The sequence below is a fragment of the Pseudorasbora parva genome, chromosome 6, assembly GCF_024679245.1.
Source record: "Pseudorasbora parva isolate DD20220531a chromosome 6, ASM2467924v1, whole genome shotgun sequence".
Lineage (NCBI taxonomy): Eukaryota > Metazoa > Chordata > Actinopteri > Cypriniformes > Gobionidae > Pseudorasbora > Pseudorasbora parva.
In genome coordinates this window covers 19,141,938-19,162,387 of record NC_090177.1, presented here as the reverse complement: position 1 = coordinate 19,162,387, position 20,450 = coordinate 19,141,938, and the positions used below count along the sequence as shown (strand labels likewise).

Sequence of the window (20,450 nt, the reverse complement as noted above, 5' to 3'; positions counted from 1 at the left end):
ACTCCCTTGCTCATTATCCTCAGGATGATGAAGAGGGAGATGAAGATGATGACGATGAAGGCTCAGAGATGGAACTGGATGAAGATTTTCCTGACATCAATGCTGCCCCTCACATTCGTTTTGAGAGATTCGACCGAGATGATGACCTCATCATTGAGTTTGATAACATGTTCTCCACATCTGGTAAGTCATTTTGTATTTTAATAAACATCTTTTATTCTCTTTCTCTTTTTTTTCTTCTTAAACAGCCATAAGATTTTTCTTTTCTTTTGATCTAATGTGTCACTTGTACTCCTTCTGTCTTTGTACACTTTAGCTGACATCCCTCCCTCACCAGGAAATATCCCCAGCTCCCACCCTCTGATGGTGCGTCATGCTGACCACGGCTCACTGACGCTGGGGGGTTCAGGCACCAGCAGCAGATTGGCTCAAGGCATGGGACGCAGTCAACGCTCTCTCCGCCAGCTCACGGCCAACACAGGCCACACTATCCATGTACATTACCCTGGCAACCGACAGCCCAACCCTCCTCTCATCTTGCAAAGGTGAGTCCTTTAATTAACTAGTTTGCCTTTCAGTTTTCTGAAAATATGAAATTATACACTTCACAATGGTGCAGAAATTTGCATAACTTCATCAAAGTTGAATGGGATGATAACCATGGCTTTCATTACTTTTCATGGTTTACTGTAGTTCCAACATGGCAAAATAAATAAAATGAAAGATAAAATCATAAATTAAAACAAATTGCAATTCTGTTTGGTGCCACTTGGGGCGCAAATGTTATGCTCTTCAACTCCTCTTTTTGTATCTGTCTCAGATTATTGGGACCCAGTGCTGCAGCTGATATCTTGCAGCTGTCAAGCTCTCTGCCTCTGCAGTCTCGTGGTCGTGCCCGTCTTCTGGTGGGTAATGAGGATGTGCACATTATTGCCCGTTCGGATGATGAGCTGCTGGATGACTTCTTCCATGAGCAAAGCAGCACTGGAGGACAAGCTGGTAAGTCTCCCATAGACACACTGTTGAATATTCAATCTCTAATTAATATCCAAAAACTAAAAATACTATTAGAATTTTTCTGACCATAAATGCAGTGAATTGATGATAAATCCCTCTAAATTTCGCAGTTATAACTAATTCCACTGGGTGGCGCTGTGTAGCAGGTTAATAAGTTGATTGTATTTTATCACATAATGTTGTCGTTGTGTGCTCGCGATGGTTCGAATTACTTGGACAAAATGTATTTACTTTTGATAAAATTAGTTAATGAAACTGAGTTATCATTAAATCACTACCACAACAAGAATCACATGAAATCCAAACACCTGTCGAATTAGGAAAGACAGCGGTGCATCACTGCATTCACGAGTGCGGGTAATCGAGTGAGAGCGAGATAACTGCTGATAGCAAAATGATCTCGAGACAAATGCTTCCTTTAAGTTTGGTTGAGGGTTTAAGAACAGAAAACATAGTGCTTTACTCAAACTTCGTTTAACTTAGGCTACGTCTACGCTAATCCGGATAAATTTATGAACGCTCAAAACGCTCCGCGTCCACACTGTCTTTTTCAATCGTTTTCTAAAAAATGTTCATCTGCACAGAAACGTCTGAAAATGCTTACATCTCTGTACTGCGCATGTGCAAATCAAAGACGCTTCGTCTTGCGTCATTACCGCTACTCGTTTATTTACTCTTTCAAATTTTGTGGCAATGTCGAGAAAAGGCACTAAGTTTTTTAAATGGGTCGACAGTGAGGTGGAGTTGTTGCTGCGAGTAACACATGAATATAAAGTGCTAAAAGCAAGTGAAAATGTAGACTGGGAGACGTGCCAAAATAAATACGGCGTGAATTGGTCATATGACTGCATCACAAGGCTAAAAAATGCGTCATCGTATTAAAAAGCCTCCGTTTTCACAGTCCACACTACGACGCGAAGACGGCGTTTTCAAATTTATCCGCTTTGGAGAGCGTTTTCAAAACGATACGTTTTCATTGACTTAAAACGCTGTCTCAGTGTGGACATGGCCACAGTTGTCTTAGGGTGCTTTCACACCTACCTTGTTTGGTCCGGATTTTCGGACTTTTCAGTTTGGTACAAACCAAAATTACATGTGTGAAACCTCCCTCGGACCATGGTCCGGACCAAACAGACGAAATTTGGTCCGACGAAAAGAGGTAGTCTCGGTCCGGACCAAACAGAACAAAGGTTCGGTTCGTTTCTTGTGTGAAAGCATTTTCTGTATAGTTCGGACTTTCAGACCATTTACAGGAAGTTCTGGTGTAGGATTAGTGAAAAAACACAGATTAAACTCACAGCACATGCAGTGATGGAGCGCGCGCAGCATTTTAAACAGAACCGCTTGTGTAGTCAGCTCGCGTGAACAGCGTGCTCTGCTTGACTATCTATCTATCTATCTATCTATCTATCTATCTATCTATCTATATATATATATATCTATATATATATATATATATATATATATATATATATATATATATATATTATATTATATTATGTCTGTGAGAAGTAGCCTTTATGCTGAGTTTCGGTTAATTTATGAGACCGCTCCAGTTCATGTGCAACGCAAATGATCCGTCACGGGATGTCTGCTATATTATTTATTAAAGCTTATTTATTGAATTCAGGCAAATGATGAAACATTTATTAAAATTAAGATAGAAAATACAAAGCTTTCTACAAAACAAATCTTAATGAAGTGGTCATAATTATTTCTGACTCGATGTCTTTGACATATATTGCACATCTGTGCACGTTTCATAATCAATATAGCCTAGATGAAATTTAAAAATAACATTATAATATTTAAACATAACTATAAAATAAAATACATTGTTTGGCTAAAAAGCCTATCTTTTAGGAGCTCCTCCTTTCCTGTCGGCGCTGATAAAATGTTTGCACAACGAGGACGTTCATTTGGTGAATTTGCCTCAAGTATAGTTGGTGCTGCAGAAAGTAATCCCGTAATATTGGCAACGATATGCGTCTGTTCATTCATTCTTGTCAAAGTTAGCCGCACGTCCGCTAACAAACCAATCAATGTTAAGATGCAGCCCACATTGATGATGACGACAGGACGCCAGTGCGTCATGTAAAGTTCTTTGGTGCATGGACGTAAGTGCAATGTGAAAGCAAACCAAAAAGAACCAAATGTCCAAACACGAACTTTGGTTCGGACCTTGGTGCGGACTTTCAGGTGTGAAAACGCCCTTAGTCTCTCTGCAATGTCTGTCAGCGGTAGGGATATGTATCGTTAAGGTTTTAACGATATTACTATTACCGATACTGCTTATCGGTCTGGTACTTTAACGGTATTCTTAACGGTACTTTAAATATATAAAACATTTCAAAAAGATATATATATATATATATATATATATACAGACACACACACACACACACACACACACACAACAAAAATACACAGTGCTTTCATTTCAGGAAGAATTCTAGTAATCAAATGTAAAATAGCTGCATAGTTTATCATAAATAGCCTAAATTAATGCTTATTAAAGCTGAAGTTATTCATTCACGAGCTGTGAGTGATTTTTGTCTTTGCATTTAGTTGTTTAATTCACAGTAATTCGTCAGCATGTTTATTTACACTGCTGCCTCTTTAAGACAGATGTGCAGCTCTATAGGCGACTGATAATAGGCAGATGCACTACATTTTCTCCAGACTATATCCATAATAACTACGTCCATTTTAGACACAAACTGTGTTGTGTTAAAGCTTCCCCAAGCCGGTCATTTTGACATAGATGTTTGTGTACATTTGACATTACACACATTTTTATGCTTTTAATCGCTCTTTTTATTATTAAACGCATCCCACAATTTACCAACAGTAGCTAGACTGTATTTTACAACAATCACTAATCGTGCTGATTCTGTCATTACGTTTGAGTTTTATGGAGAAATGACAGCGTAGGCTACTGCTGCAAAGGGAATTAAGTTGCGCTAGACATAAATATTATTATTATAATCTTTGAAAGCCAAAATCTAAAATAAAATCAGACTATCACAGATCTAAAGTGTAACCAGGCTATGTTTGAATGTTTAGTTCTGTCCTCCGTCATCACTCATTAGGGCTGTCTCTCTCTCTCTCTCTCTCTCTCTCTCGCTCTCTCGCTCTCTCGCTCTCTCGCTCTCTCTCTCTCTCTCTCTCTCTCTGCCGACGTGTGTGTGTAAATATGTACATTGTGTATGATAACTGGTGCACTCTCCAATGTGTTTTTTTTGCATTCGAGCTGCTTGAGCTTATAATTATTTGTCTTTATTTGATAGGGACAATGCTCATTGATCAACAACAGGTTACTTGCTGTAGCTGAGTTAGCTACAAGTGCTAATAATGCTTTTTTTTTTTTTTTTGGGCCTATATTTTTTGTTTACACATTGTTAAATGTTTTGAACTAAAAGGAAATCTTGATATAACGGAAGTGTTGTGTACATTGACTAATTGCAAGCTTGTCTTTCGTCTTTCTCATTTTCTTAAAAAACCGTAATTTAAATAAACAAATATTAGATTATTTGATTTTTATGAGCCCAGATATTCAAATACAATATTTTTGGGAAAATGCCCATCCCTAGTACAGATACACCTGCTAAACCTGTGTGTTCTGCAGGCACTCTTTCAAGTATACCCACCGCCTTAACCAGATGGACTGATGAGTGTAAAGTCCTGGATGCTGAGAGCATGCATGACTGTGTGGCAGGTGAGATCATCTCAAAATGTATATATTCTAACATCTGTTTAGCATGCACTGCAGGAAGAAACAAAAGTTGTGTATGTCAACTTGTGCTTTCTCTCTCAGTGGTAAAGGTACCCATACTGCAGCACCTGGAGAGCTTGCGTGATGAGGAGCTGGAGGAACGCAGGGAGAAGAGGAGACGACAGTTGGCTGAGGAAGAGGAGACCGCCAAGCAGAATGAGAGTTCTGCAGCTGGGGAGGAGACCCGGGAGCAAAGCCTGCAGGTAAAAGAGCAAAATGTGAGCAAATAAAGAGGGGAAACAAGTGTAAAGCATAAAGACTTTGATGCACCAAGCTGAATTAAAATGAGATGTTTTGAAAATGCTTTGTCAATTTCACATCTTCCCGCATTAATATAGAACAGGAGTTCTCAACTCTGGCCCTTGAGATTTACTTGCTCTTTAGCTCCACCTTCCTGTAACTTCCTAGTAAAAAAAAAAAAAAAAGCTAACAAATTACAAGCAGAAGCACAAATAAATAAAATAAAATGTTTAAATTTAATACAGATAAATTCTTATTGAAAGCCATCTCTGAGAGCGCGCAAGTACTACTAAATGCTTTAAAATCGCTTAAATTGTGAGCCCTGATTACAGTAATAAAAGATTTCAGTCATACCGTCCAATACTAATTGAATTTATTTTAAACATTTTTATTTCCCACAGGTCTCTGGAATTGGAACAGTCAATGGAGCTGGAGAGAATGCTGCAGGTAAAAAAGCACTGCATGGTGTGCTTGTATATGTGTGCATTTTATTGTCATTGCTGTTTCATTGAGCACAAAAATGAAAGTCAAACTCTTTTGTTTCTGAAATGTGAAAATGTGAAGATCCAGGGTTCTGGATTAGTTCTGCTGTGGGCTGTGGGTTGAGGTAGTAGTTTGTATAGTTTTAGGATCACACCAGATCTGGGAGATAACTATACAGTCTACTGTCTTTCCCACGGTAACCGCTTTGACGACTGGATGATCTTCCTGCCCACCCTCATCGCTGCTCAACTGCTGCTAGGCAACAATCAGTTGCTCAATCAAACCATTGTTTCTAGGCAACTGCTCAATTATTTATAGGTTTGCATATACATTAATTACATTCATCACATTACTGTCAATATGAACACATCTTTGAACACATTAGTTTATTTTTTTCCTGTGGCTGTAATATTTTTGAATGCAGTTATCCTTTCTATTTGTATGAGACCGCAATGGCTGTGTTGTGGTGAGGTAGTAAGTTGTGTTGTTGTTGGGGATCAGTGTAGTGTGGCCCTCGAAGGAGATAACTATACAATTTACTGCCTTCCTCACTGCAGACCCTCAATCACATGTCCTGCCTTTGCATTAACTTCTACGACCGAGTTACAATGTAATTTATTTTGTTTATCTAATTGAAGGGGTTTCTCATTTCTTTTCTTCATTCTATTACCTGGTCAGAAGGAGAACAGGCCCAGAGTGGTGTCTCCTCTTGTCTGGACCCTCCTCGCACCTCTGAGGGTTTCCTCACAGCGCCCCCATCAGGAGAAGTCACCCCAACCACCCCCGCCCCCCATGAGCAAGCCCTCGTGTCTCTGGAAACAGCCATCAGTCAGCAGGTGGATCAGCCAATCACAGAGCTGCTGCTGGCTGACTCAAATCCTGACTCTCATGGCGCCTTGCCAGGGGTGGGGCTTCCCCAGCTCTCAGCACCTGATAGGGCGAATTGTGAGGCAGAAGCATCTCAGATGGAAATGTCACCGGCACCCACTATTGGTGAGAGAGGAGGAGGAGGAGCATTGGATGCAGTCAGGGAAGGTAGATTAACTTTGTATCCTGTAAAATTAGATGTGACGCACTGTACAGTGCCAAAATTGTTGTATAATCCCACTGCATTCTACATGCAACTACTGCATGTATGTTACCCCCTTTTTAAATTGCTTTTGTTGAATTGTCTACCAGAGGTTGACTTTATTTTCCCTGCTGTCTTTGTCTCAGCTTCTCTTAGTCCAGATATAGCTGAAAGTTCAGAGCCTGTGCCAGTGGGTGTCTCTCAGCTTGAGGGTTCACCCATGGATACAAGCAGTCCCGCCTCAGGAACGCAGGAAGAGACCGCTGTCAGCTCAGCTCCACCCAATCACATGTCTCAGGAACTGTCAGGAAGTGGTGAAAGTGGCCTCACAGACAGGCAAACAGATGCAGAAACAGGGTAAGTAACCAGTGACCAGCTATTATTATAGTCTTTGTTGTTGTTTTTTAAGTGTAGTTCTTACTTATTTAAAAGGATATTATATATGAATAATAATGATACCAATAATAATAATATATTTATCACTTACTGTTTATTATTAATACTATTACTGTTATTAAAGTCATAAAATATTAGCTGGTGTAAGTTTGTGTGTGTGTGGTAAATAAGGTGCACAGAAACATCAACTTCACTCAAAATGTGATCAAAATTGACTCAAAATATTTGCAAATGGTACACATCTGTTGGTAAGAATTTAGACACTGCCGGAGCTTACATAAGGCCTAGAACCTAATTTATACTTCTGCATAGTGTACGTCGTGTTCTGGGTGTAGCGCGTGTAGCCTGATATGCGCCTCTCCAAAAATGTAAGAACTCGTCAATTCTACACAGACACTGATTGGTCTGCCAGAACCCCTCCATCAGGGTTATCATGCTCCCTCTTTATGTGTAATTGCATGTCAACGTGTACGCTGCAGAAATATAAATGAAAATTGACACAAAGTGGCTTAGAGTCTATGACTGGTCTGATGTATAAATCAGCCTTAAAGGGACCTTTCATTTTTGGGTAAACTAACCCCTTTAACAGTATTTTAAAAGATCAGTTAATTGACTTGTCAAGCCAAATCTGTTATTGGCCTATGACGGGTCTCAAATGGTTAAATAATAGTTACTTGTTACTTGTTTTTTTTCCCATTTGCAAGGTAAATTTACTCTTATTTATTTTCTTTAAATTTGCATTAATTTAATACCTTAGAGAAAGATCTATGACTTGAATTCTTACTGTTTTATGATCTTTATTTTAGCTCAACTTCTGTATCATCTCCTGGTGAGACTATGCCTCGGAGTGACAGTGCTGATAGCCAATCACAAGCCATCCAGGAGGAGCCTCTCCCATCCACCAGCAATGATGAGGATGATCCTCTGGCAGGTCGGTTTTTCAGCACCGATTGATGACCGCTATAGAGCCATACCTCAACTTTCTATCACACTTTTTTTTTTTTGTCACTTCATTGCAGGCATCAGTCTGCCAGAAGGTGTGGACCCATCTTTTTTGGCTGCACTGCCTGAAGACATCCGTCGGGAGGTGCTACAGAATCAACTGGGAATCAGACCTCCTTCTCGGCCTCCTGTCACTTCTACGCTGACACCCTCAGTTAGTACTGTGTTGAGTGGAGGGCCAGGGGTGACAGAGGTCAGCCCAGAATTCTTAGCAGCTCTCCCACCTGCAATTCAGGAAGAGGTACGAGTGAACGCAGAGAAGTTTTAAATAACGTCTTTGAACAGAAAAATACTTCCAAACGTGATGTGTGGTGAATGTATTGCTGCTTTTTTTTTTGTCAGGTCTTGGCTCAGCAACGGGCGGAGCAGCAGCGTCGAGAGTTATCCCAGCAACCCACACAGGGCGATCAACCTCTAGACCCTGTCACGTTCATCCAGACCCTGCCCTCTGAGTTGCGGCGATCGGTTCTAGAGGACATGGAGGACAGCGTGCTGGCAGTCATGCCCCCAGATATTGCAGCAGAAGCTGCAGCACTGCGTAGGGAACAAGAGGCCAGGCAGAGACAACTGATGCATGAGCGGTTGTTTGGTCACAGTTCATCCTCAGCACTGTCTGCCATCTTACGTTCACCTGCTTTCACAAGCCGTCTTGGTGGCAACCGTGGGGTACAGTACACCCGGCTGGCTGTGCAAAGAGGAGGGACGTTTCAAATGGGAGGGAGTGCCAATCACAGCCGGTGAGTGTGACGATGGACAGGGGCCTGATGCTTGCTCCAATGTCAACCAAAATGTCTTATCTAGCGAGACCGTTTGTTTATATGTATGCAGAAGTGCCGCCCCTGTGTTTACAAATTTCTCGTGCAAAGACTAATACAAACATCCTTTAGCAAAAAAGGGTTAAAGGGGTACTTCAGCGCTGGGAAGATGAATCTGTATTTGAACTGGGTCATCAATGTAGTAGAAATGAGAAATTATTTTTGAATTTGGCGCTTTCTAGACTGAGAAAAGACAGAAAATGTATTTTTGTCCCATGGGGATGAAAGACTACAATTCCCTGAATGCTTCGCTGCCCTGTCCCATTCCCCAATGCCACCAACTTGATTACAGTGACTGAGTTAGAGAAGACACTACAATTAAAATGCGTTCAATATAAGGAGTGAGTCACAGCGCGAGTATCACAGCACTTGTGGACTAACTGCACGAGTGATAAGAGCTGAGGTAATCGCGACTACACTCGCGGCATACATTCACAACGTGAGTTCAGTCTGGCGCGTTTCAGTTCATGCCTTTACAAGCTTAACTTTCATAGAAATTAATTTGAGAAGTTAAAAGACTTACATTGCACACCATAGCTCCGTTTAAATGAGTGCCTGCCAGCTGAGCTCTCCCTGCAAGCTGAGTGTTATCTCCCATCCCCCACGCGCGAGTTCAAAACATGCGGAAATGGCTCCCTCTGCTGGCTGTAGTCTTTAGCCTTTGGGCAAACATTCCTCCTATGATGCAAAAATCGTCAATTTGCATCATAGGAGGAATTTTTCTAGAAATAAAATGCATAAATCTCTTGTCTCAGGGAGATATGAGGGGGGAAAGCACAATAATTTGAATATACTCCAGGGTTTCTACTGATACAAAGCCATATGCTAATCGCTGAAGTAACCCTTTAAACAGTGATGTCAGATGATTTTGAAGTTGGAGATGGAGTTTTTTTCACCGTAAAGGGTCTTCGCACATTCGCTTGGGGCATGTCGAAAAGAAGTGCAAGAAGAGCAGTTTAGGTTGAAAAGTATATAAATGTAAAATTTTCATATTTAAATTTTTTTTATCATAAAATCATATTTTATGATTTTTATTAAATTACCATAACAAACTAATTTTGTATGAATAATTGTTCAATACAAGACTAAATAGGGTAAATTTAGATTTTATGATGGCTTTAATAATTATTAAACCATATCGTGATTCCGGTTTTCCTATCGACAAATTTAAGGCCTTTTTAAAATTATAATTAAGACTTGTTTTACTATTTAAAGTTTTTTTTATTTGTATTTTTTTTATAACCTTAAATTTGATAAAACTGACATTTTTGTTTTCAAACTTGCTTCTAAATACATTTCGTGCACATCCATTTTTTTGTTGTTGTCACAAATGCAAGTGAAATGCTTGTACTGTGGAGCCCTGATGGAAGCGGTATTTGTCTATGCACAGTTACATTTTAGTATCTCTAATTTATCTTTTGTTTATTTTTAAATCTAGGCCCTCTAGTTCTAACGTTGATTCTCTCCTGCGCCTGCGCGGACGTCTCTTGTTGGACCACGAGGCCTTGTCCTGCCTTCTAGTGCTGCTGTTTGTGGATGAGCCCAAGCTCAATACCAGCCGCCTCCATCGAGTGCTGCGTAACTTGTGTTATCACTCTCAGACACGTGGATGGGTCATTCGCAGCCTTCTGTCTATCCTGCAGCGCAGCAGCGAGAGTGAGCTGTGCGTGGAGTCTGCACGCCTGGAGGAATCCCGTGGCAAGCGTTCACTAGGCCAGGGCTCTTCCAGCGGAGGAAAGGGTTCTTCTTCATCACCGCAGACAGCTGTAGCTTCTTCGTCATCGTCCTGCTCATCATCTTCCTCTCTGGAGCTGTTGAACAGAGTGGAGTCGCGTAGTTCCAGTCAGCTCTCCTGGCTCTCTGTGTCAATGGACGCAGCTCTGGGATGCAGGACCAATATATTTCAGATCCAGCGGGTGTCGGGCAGGAAACACACAGAGAGGCATTCAACAGGAGGGAGCATGAGCTCAGGAGGGCTTGGAGGTGGAGTGTCAGGAACGGGAGTAGCATGTGCAAGTGGAGGAGGTGGATCAACTGTTCACATCCACCCACAGGCTGCTCCGGTTGTCTGTAGACATGTACTGGATACCCTTATCCAACTAGCCAAGGTAAGAGAGAACCTTGAGCTACAGAGTAGAATGGTTTGTCTCTAGGGGTGGGAATCACAGGGTACCCCACAATAAGATACACAGCTCACAATACCAATAATATAGCAATTCTGCGATAACCAATATATTGCTGGACAATCCTATAATTATATATCATGACTGGGAGCAGGGAAATCTATTCAGAGCACCTTATTTTATGAATTAAAATAGCGGTATTTGGCGCAAGCATATAGATTCTTGTATAGATTTTTTTGTTTGTTTTTGTCCCACCCTTATTTGTCACATTGTAACAGGGCTTGACACTGTTTCCCAAGGAGCATGTGTGTTCCTCTAAGGAGGACATTAAAAAATATCAAAGAATGTGTTTTTTCTTTATAAAGGGATGCAAGGAGACCACTGTATAAACAAAGATTATTGTGCAGATACTATTAAAATCTATATATTGAATATGTAAATGTAGTCTTTCCTTCCTGTGATCGGAAGAGTAATGTTGAAATAAGTGCTAGAAGTACTTTGAAATTTCAAAGAAGCACTTTGAAATAAGTGCTAGAAGTAATACGGAAGAGTAATTATGTTGAATTTGTGTAACCAATATAAACTTAAACTGGAAAAATATCCTTATTCATAACATAGGATAATAATACTCTGGGACTCTTATTTTAAAATGTTTATGCTTTACTATTGCTGGCTGCTCGTTCAAAAAGATGAGGGAAATAAAATGTGCATTCTTAAAACCTCTACAAAAAACAATATAAACAACAGGTGATCATAAGCAATCTATTGACATAAATGTACTGTATTCATTGATTGGGAACTGCTCTGAAACCACAAGCCTGTAGAACATGCAACAGTGCAGTCATATTTCATTAAATCAGTTTAATAAAATGTAGTGACACGTGCTCCATACAGTTTGTACATATATAATGCATAATGTAATACATTTTACAAGCCCTGCTCAATATTTTAAATCTTTGTAACTCTCTTATATTTCTTGCAGGTATTTCCTAGTCACTTCACTCAGCAACGCTGTAAAGATACCCTGTCCGCCTCGTCATCAGAGTTGGACACTCGTCTTTGTGCTGGCTCAACACCAACTGCTAGTGCAAGCTGCCGGTCAGGTGGCACCAGTCAGAGTAACTCCTCAGCTATTCCAAGCAATCCTATTTCTACCCATAATTCCCTGAGCGCCTGCTCAGTTACACCACAGTCCCTGGGCATCTCCACTGACTTCTGGGATCTCCTGGTCAAGCTGGACAACATGAATGTGAGCCGAAAGGGCAAGGCCTCCATGAAGACTGTGCCTCTAGGCGGTGCTGGTGAGACAGAGGGGGCGTTGTTTAGCCTTGAGGCGTCTCCGCTCGGCCAGCTGATGAACATGCTGTCCCACCCAGTAATCCGTCGCAGTTCTCTCCTCACTGAGAAACTGCTCCGTCTGCTCTCTCTGATCTCCATCGCCCTGCCTGACAACAAGGCCACAGAGGTTCCAGCCAGCCACCCAGTGCCTCAGGCCCCAACTGCCACACCTTCTGCACCTTCCGCTCAAACCACAGTGGGAATAGGGACCATCTTAGCGGGGGCAGGTGTGGGCACCACGCAGGGTTCAATAGCCCCGATGCCCTCTCAACCAGCAATTACAGTACCTGTTGTTGCAGGCAGCACCACCACCTCCAGCAATATTACTGGTGAGTTTTTGAAAAACATAATAGATAAGTGATAATCAACGGCTAGCCATACATTAAAAGATTTTAATGCACGACATAGAGGCGAAGAACCACCCAACGTGAATCATCTTCGCCTCTGTCATGCATTAAAATCTTTTAATGAATGGCTAGCCGTAGATTATCCCGCTTATACCTTGGTTATTTGCCTAGGTATAAGCGGGATAGTGTTAGTTGCCTTAGTTAGTTGTTAGTTTGCCTTGTTAGTTCTAGCACACCGTTCACTTTAAATAAAGTAGAGCCATCGAAATGTTTTTATATGAACAAATTATCACGTTTATTTAAATTCATTATTAAAGGTCCCGTTCTTCGCGTGTTTTCGAAGCTTTGATTATGTTTACAGTGTGCAATATAACATGAGTTCATGTTTCGCGTGTAAAAAAACAGTATTTTTCACACAATTTACTTATCTGTACAGCGCTGTTTCCTCTGTCCTAAAAACGGCCTGATGATTTCCTTTTTCTATGAAGTCCCTCCTTCAGAAATACATAACGAGTTCTGATTGGGCCAGCGCTTCCCGTGTTGTGATTGGACAGCAGCTTAGCGCACTTTGCCCGGAAAGGTCACGCCTCTTACCATAACGGGAAGATGCAAGCACTGAATGCGTGCTCTTCTCCACGTGGGAGAGCAACAAGACCACGCCCCCTATTTCGTGTGTTCTTGAGGGCGGAGGGTTAGTCAACAAACGGTTCTAGTGACGTCATTCCTGAAGGAAGTGCAGGGGTGTAGTCCAAACCGGCCGTTCGCTGTAGGCTTTGAAAGGGAACTTCTGTTAAATGAAATATCTTGCTTGGCATTGAACTTTGAGCTTTATAATTGTACAGGTATTATTTATGCTCTAACAGCAACATTACACACTAACTAAAGTTTAAAAGATGGAATCGCGAAGAACGGGACCTTTAAGAGAGAGACAGAGAACTGAAAGAGAACGATCAGAGAGAGAGAGAAAGAGATGCGTGCGTAATCTCTTCTTTACGTCAGTCTGAAAATCCCCTCATTGCTTAAGCATGTAGCCAACATAGGCTAACTTAATGATTATTTAATGGATTTATTAAAGTCATTTATGAAAGACAGGGAACAGTGACAAGGCAATCTTTATTTGAACTAATCATATCATTTTATTTAAATTAATCATGTAGTGTGAAATTAACCCGGCTTCTTTAACCACAGTTTAGGCTGCTATAAAGGCACATTACATTTAATGCATTAAATTACATAATAATAATACAAATAAAAAACAGTTGGAAATTTAGTTTTTGGTGATTGTTTTTGTTAAATTACTAGACATGGAAGTAGGGTTATTTCAGGTTTAGGCTTGGAGGTAAAATATGTCTAGCTTGAGGTTCTAGATGTCATTATGTCGCAATGTCAGTATTTCATGCAAAAATAAAGTTTTACAGTAACGGACGCGACTGTAGTATCAATGAGTTATCGTAGTGACCCATGATAGATTTATTTCGCTTTTCCTAGAATGGGTGACTATAGGCCATTACAAAACATTCAGTGGCACATGCCAATCAAATACAGAGGTGACACAAATAACATGTTTGCAGAAAATAGTACTGACTTTAATGCGTTTTATTGACATCTAAAATACAACAAAATTAGGCAAATTATTTAGGATTTTGTCACGTTAGAATAGGTGCTTGAGTAATCTGTCAGTCTACTGGAGGAGGTGTCACGACCATAGACTGTAAAAAATAAATAAATAAAAAACATGACACACTGCGACATGTTCCGCAACTCGGTGTCGTCAGTGTCAGTGTTGCGTTAATGTCAGTGACACATACCAATGTAGACCGCATGTGCCACGGATGTGCCAAATATGTGCATAGTCATAAATGTGTTATGTATACGTATACATATCTATCTGCATAGTGACATGCCATTGGCTTCGGTGTGTCACGTCATGTCACTTAATGTTAATACCTTAGATATGTAACGTTATACGACAATTCAGCATGACGTCACAACAGCAATAAACGTTCGTCCGGGTGGCAAAAGCTGAAGCGTTCCTATGGCAACGCTAGTAAATTGCTTGGGATTCAGACATAGTTAACATGATTATTGAGGAACTGATTAACTAATTCAGGAGATAGCAATACATGAAATGCCTAACCTTGCTCCAGTAGCTGTAGCGCTAGTCTAATACCATAATTTTTAAATGAGCCTCAGCCTACCATTGAGTAGTTATTTTAGTGACTGTTGCTGTTTGACTTGCAATATGTTAGGCTATCGTAGATGGTCTATTTCCCTGTTATATAACTCAAAAGGCTATGATCGTTTTCTGTTGCTCTGAGTCGGATCAGATGGCACAGACGTGAGATTCTGACGGTCAAAAGGATAGCGTGCTGTAGACTAGCGCTACTCCGCTAACGTTATGGCCATTCACTCAAACTAAACTTGCGGCGATGAAGAAACCAATGTGGTACACGCATCAATCATCCATCAGCCTACAACTATGTTTTGCTTTTCCTTTTTCTTCTATTGACATTTGATCAGTAGCTTACATGACACTAGAAGTTCTGTCTCTTCCTACTTTTACTTCAAGCAGTGACTGGCAATGAGTTCGATCTTTAAAAGAGATCTAAAGTTTACTAATATTTGTCTCGAATTTCCCCAGCTGAAGATAATTATGCTCCGCTAGGATTTTGTAGATGGACCGTTTTAAGAACACTTCTCTGTTGCGCCACTTTTGACGATGTCCACTCGCTTTAGCCTCCTCACCCACAGGTTTTGCTGGATACATTTACTTTTTTCTGAAGGAAATCGATACAATCCTACACCTTTTGCTGTATATCTGATGGCGTAACCCCAAACTAGGGCTGGGCGATAAAACGATAACGATAATTATCACGATATAATTTTCCTCGATAAAACGATAACAACAGGTCGATAAATTCTCGATATAATGCTTACGCGCTATGCGTAATGCTGCGCATGCGTATTGCAGACCGGGCGTCTGGGTGCTGCACGCGGTAATGTTTACAGTCTGTGGCTGACAGGCTTGGAGGATCGGAGATAAGTGGAGCGATAAAAATGAGCAATAGTGAAGAAAATGCAGTGCTCACGACCAGCTCGGACACAGATATCGCTGACAAGTTAGTTCGCTCAACTTCAGTGGTTTGGAGATATTTTAGCGATCCCATCCGACATAAAACAGAGCGACGTGCGTGGACTGCTTATCATAGGTTCACGTTCACCACACGGAATTTAATTATTAAATTATCGTGTTTCTTCAAAGTCCTTCCATATAACATTGAGCCCAACACAGCGGTGAATCTACATTAACTACATTCACACACAGGCTTATTACCTTGTTAGCTGTAGTGGGTGACTTATTTACAACAGGCTAACGTTACCAAACAACTATAATCACTAAAACATCGGACTTGTACATCGCTATCATAATTGTTTGTCTTTGGTGATGTATTAACTTCTTAATCCGCACCGGATCGTGGGCGGGGCGTCTGACGCAAGTGGGAGTTTCTCTACTTATAATTACTTTTGTTTTATACAAACTGTTCAATCAACTATCACAAACTATGCATCATTTGAAAGCTAAAACACTCAAGATTCATGTTCTGAACTCGTTTTTGCAATAAATACACCAGAGAGGAAAGGGTTAAATTAAATGCTAACGCAGTGGCTATTTAAACATTAGCATAATGAACGCGGTACTCATCTTTCATCTCCTGACGTTCAGATCAGATCGGACGAATCCACGAAACAACAGCATACATGTCTGTGTAAGAGTCCACTCTTCAAAATGCATCCCACTTTTAATCCAAAACAACGAAAAAATAAGGGGAAAAAACTAAAAATCCTCCGTTGTTTGCATAAGCGTTTTGTGTTAAGAGTAATCAATCATGTCCATTTTCAATGAAATAGCGATTGTAAGCCTTATTTTGACAATCTCCCCTGTACTGTGGACTGTTCCGGTTATATTAAACCCTCCCAGGTCTCTCTCCTTCAATCAAAAGCTGACTAGGACACATAAATAGAAAGGGAGCTCGTCACTGGGTGATACATCTGTCAGTCAAACTCGCCGGTCCTTTGTTGGATAAGCCAGTCAATGCCTAGCCAATGCATAGCCAGCATAGATTTGATTGATGGATGTAGTAACGAATCAAAAGACAATATTTTGCGTAGTTTCTGTAAGAGATGTCGTAAGAAGCATTGGTGAATACCTCATGCTTACTTAGCTGTTACTTAGCGTCGTCTCCACAGTTTTCATTCATCGTATCCAGCGCCTGCCAGTGTAAGCACACATACTTACACACTAAATAAGTGTAAGACTAAATAAGAGACTGTTTTTATCAACTAAATGAGTTTTTTTTACACTTGTAAATTCTGTAAATAGTTGTTTTAGTTATCAGGGACTGCAAATGCATTATAATTAGCAGTTTATTGCAGATTTATTTGAATAAAAACTACTCTTTACTATTACACAAATGTTCTAATATAATTGGACTTTATTGAAAGGACGCCCAGTCTTTTTTGACATAAAAGCTTACAGAAGCTACATTTTTGAGAGAATCGTCCTCAAATTTTAATCAAAGCATGATCAGACATTCAGTTTTATATTTAAGTTATTTTCAGGGCATAAAAATTAAAATCTAATATTTTTTTCCATAAGGGAATAATAAAAAAATAAAAACGTGAGTCACTTACATGCATATTTCCCCTTGTTTTAATCTGTCCCTATACTATTTGAGTTATTATGACTTTTGGGTAACATAATTTAAAGTGTCTAGTTTAAAATAAGACCACATTTATGGATATAGACCATAGGGTTTAAGAGCTGCAGACATTTTTATTTGGGGTATGTCATTTTTTTATTTATTTCTCAGCACAGGGCGAGGGTTAAGAGGTTAATGACTCCTCATCGCCTGTATCAAAAGAGAAATAATGTCATCTGGTGTTTAAAATTAATAAAATAGACTAGACAGCCCTTACTGGAGATCCACAAATACTGAACTTTTCTCTCTCCCGACCAGCCCACTGTCGGTGAGGTGTGTGTGTGTGTGTCGGTGAGATGCACGGTGGACCAATCCACTGTGAGGCAAGAGAAGGGGCCTCAAAATGTTTCTTAAAACGCTTTGTTTTGACCGTTTGCGGTTTTAGTGTTTTACTTACACAATTAAATATATATAATACAATATTGAGCGTTTTTGTTCTATTTCAGCTGCGAAAATCGTTCACAGCAGAACCGCAACGCGTCTCACAACAACGTGTTTAAATGAACGATTCATTGTTTGAATGAATCGTTTGAATGAACGACTCAATGACTCGCTCATTAAGACGGCCACCTGCTGCCACCTACTGGTGGTTTAATTTGATCTTTAAACATACTTTCCAACATGTCTTATTTGTCTATTCTACAAATCTCAAAACATTATTTAATGCTGTTGTAATTTTTCAGTGTAAATTATTTAATTTGATTGGTAACAGCCCTTATAGTGTTTTATTTTAATTTAATGTATTGATCAAAATTACAAATATAAAATGAAACATGAAGCTTAGCCTATATTAAAAAAGATTAAGGGAACATGCCCTTTATAAAAGGTGAAAATATCACAAATTTCAAATGATTCAATAAAAATAAAAACCACAAATATGCAGATTTAAATATGTCAAAGCTGATTGAACACTGGTGAGAATATTGCTTCAGAATAAATTATATTTACCACACACACACACACACACACACACACACACACTTTTCCAGACAAGTTAATTTTTTACTTGGACAAGCTTGAACGATTTACTTGTTCGAAGGACAAGCACATGAACATGCTTAATGTCAAGCCCTGTATAATGATATATTATTGATATAAAGTGTTGAGTAAAAAAATGCTGACCACAGTTAAGATTTTAATAAATAAATCTACCTCAGTTTAAATAAATTGTTCACTTGTTTGGGAAGTGTTTGTCATGTTTTGACAATAAAGGATAGTTTAAAACCACAGCTAACTGTTTCACTCAGGAGCAAAAATATGCCTTTAAACTTTAACATTTTACATTTATCGTGATATTTATCGATATCGACTGATATGCTAAATTATATCGTGATAATTTTTTTGGCCCATATCGCCCAGCCCTACCCCAAACACAACACGTTTTCATCATAGTTTCAACTTTAATCAACAACAATGTTCTTAACTCTGTAACCGTTTACAGTAGCCGGCTGATCTCTTCAGTTTGTCAGTAGAAGCCGCTCGCATTCTGCCACCCGGAAGTATATCTATGGTTGATACGGCCACCTTCACTCTAGGCGTTTCTCAATGTCAAGGAAGGATCCTCGGAAGCCAGAATTCTAAGGATGCCACGTCATCGACATCCGACGAAGGACTGTTCCAATGTCGAGGATCCTCGAATTTCAACCAAGGACTGAGTCCTTCGTTCGAAAAATATGTCATATACAGAAAAGGATGCATATGAGTAGCCTTCGCGCACTTCGCGTTCTCAAATCACCCACAATCCTATGCGCGCAGCTTCGCTATCTTCTGACGTTCCCGGAGTCGGAGCGTGAACGGGGCAAATATGCTTGTATCGGAGTTTGTTGATGGGAAGGAAGGAGGCGGGAACCGGCGAACGTTCAACAACTTTATTATAAATAATAAACAAAACGAAAGTAACACAGGGAAAACCCTCACGGGCGACTGCCCGCACACACATAATAAAACAATCACTTTGCCGTGAGCTGAGACCGGTGTGGCGGCGATCAGCTGCCGCTCATTATCACTCCATCAGCCGGCTCTCACGGTCCCTCACCTCGCTGATTGCCACAATGCTTTTATTTACGTTACCAAACATTTGTTATAACCGTAGTAAATATACGTAAAGTTTAACGTTTAAATGCCAGTACAAATTACTACTGTATTGATATAAAAATATATACAAATGACGTTACACATAATGTTATTGATGGCCAACGGACCTTTTCACTGACGTAATGACGCAATGACGTGCACTTGCTAGCCTGTTCCATTTGCGTGTTCTTCGAATCCTAATGAGGAGCCTCGCCTAGCCTCTGAAGGAAGTGACTTGGAAGGATCTGTCCTTCCAAGGAAGCATCCTTGACATTGAGAAACACCTTCTGTTTGCAAGCGTCAGTGTTACTATGGTTACCAATGTTTATGGTGGTGGATTAATTTCGAACTGTAATCTAACTGACTGGAACTACATTTACATTAAATGGTTTTACTGCACACCGTCCAGCCAGTCAGAATCGAGTATTTAAACAGATCATGGTATAACATGGTAGATAACAATAAAACACAGACTAATACTAGCTGTTTTGTTATTCTTAATTACAGTCTCCACTAAGTTAAAATCATAAACAAACTGATAGTTCTTGACTTGTTTATTTATGATTGGCTGAGCCACATTCAAAGCCGTTATACTTCATTATAAGTTTTTCCTATATACCCTTTAAACACATTTGTGACCTCATTACAACAGTATTTTAATGCACCACTGCAATTATGGTAAACATTGCTAATATCGAACAAATAACAATAAAAAAAAATTATAAGGAAGATATACACTTTTCTGAAATCTTTTTTTTTTTTTGTATAATGCTGCAATTGTCTGGGCCTCTGACAGTACAGAATTTCACCTTATCTCACTATTTTAGCTGGAAAACTGAAGGCGGCAGTGAGCATCGCGGACATTGAAACCAAACTTGCCTCTACTGGACTGACAGAGAAACAACTGCAGCTCTCTGTGGAGGTATTTAATGATAATGCACATATGTCACCTCATGTCTGGTTCGCCCTAACCCTGGGCACTTTTGACCCAGCTCAGCAGTCTGATTAGTTA

The 20,450-nt window shown here is 40.0% G+C and overlaps 1 protein-coding gene across 9 annotated transcripts in view; it reads left to right on the top strand.

Moving 5' to 3' along the window:
• Nucleotides 1-20,450, top strand: part of huwe1 (HECT, UBA and WWE domain containing E3 ubiquitin protein ligase 1) — a 65,546-nt gene that overhangs the window by 31,036 nt on the left and 14,060 nt on the right. For 8 of the 9 annotated variants that reach the window (XM_067445989.1, XM_067445985.1, XM_067445987.1 and 5 more), the window contains 14 exons: nt 24-183; nt 317-545; nt 821-999; nt 4,646-4,735; nt 4,835-4,995; nt 5,434-5,479; nt 6,194-6,550; nt 6,731-6,941; nt 7,787-7,911; nt 8,000-8,223; nt 8,325-8,719; nt 10,236-10,905; nt 11,903-12,587; nt 20,266-20,360. In XM_067445989.1, the coding sequence (XP_067302090.1) occupies nt 24-183; nt 317-545; nt 821-999; nt 4,646-4,735; nt 4,835-4,995; nt 5,434-5,479; nt 6,194-6,550; nt 6,731-6,941; nt 7,787-7,911; nt 8,000-8,223; nt 8,325-8,719; nt 10,236-10,905; nt 11,903-12,587; nt 20,266-20,360 (3,627 nt within the window). The remainder of the gene's footprint in view (nt 1-23; nt 184-316; nt 546-820; nt 1,000-4,645; nt 4,736-4,834; nt 4,996-5,433; nt 5,480-6,193; nt 6,551-6,730; nt 6,942-7,786; nt 7,912-7,999; nt 8,224-8,324; nt 8,720-10,235; nt 10,906-11,902; nt 12,588-20,265; nt 20,361-20,450) is intronic. The other variant, XM_067445986.1, reaches the window with a different exon arrangement.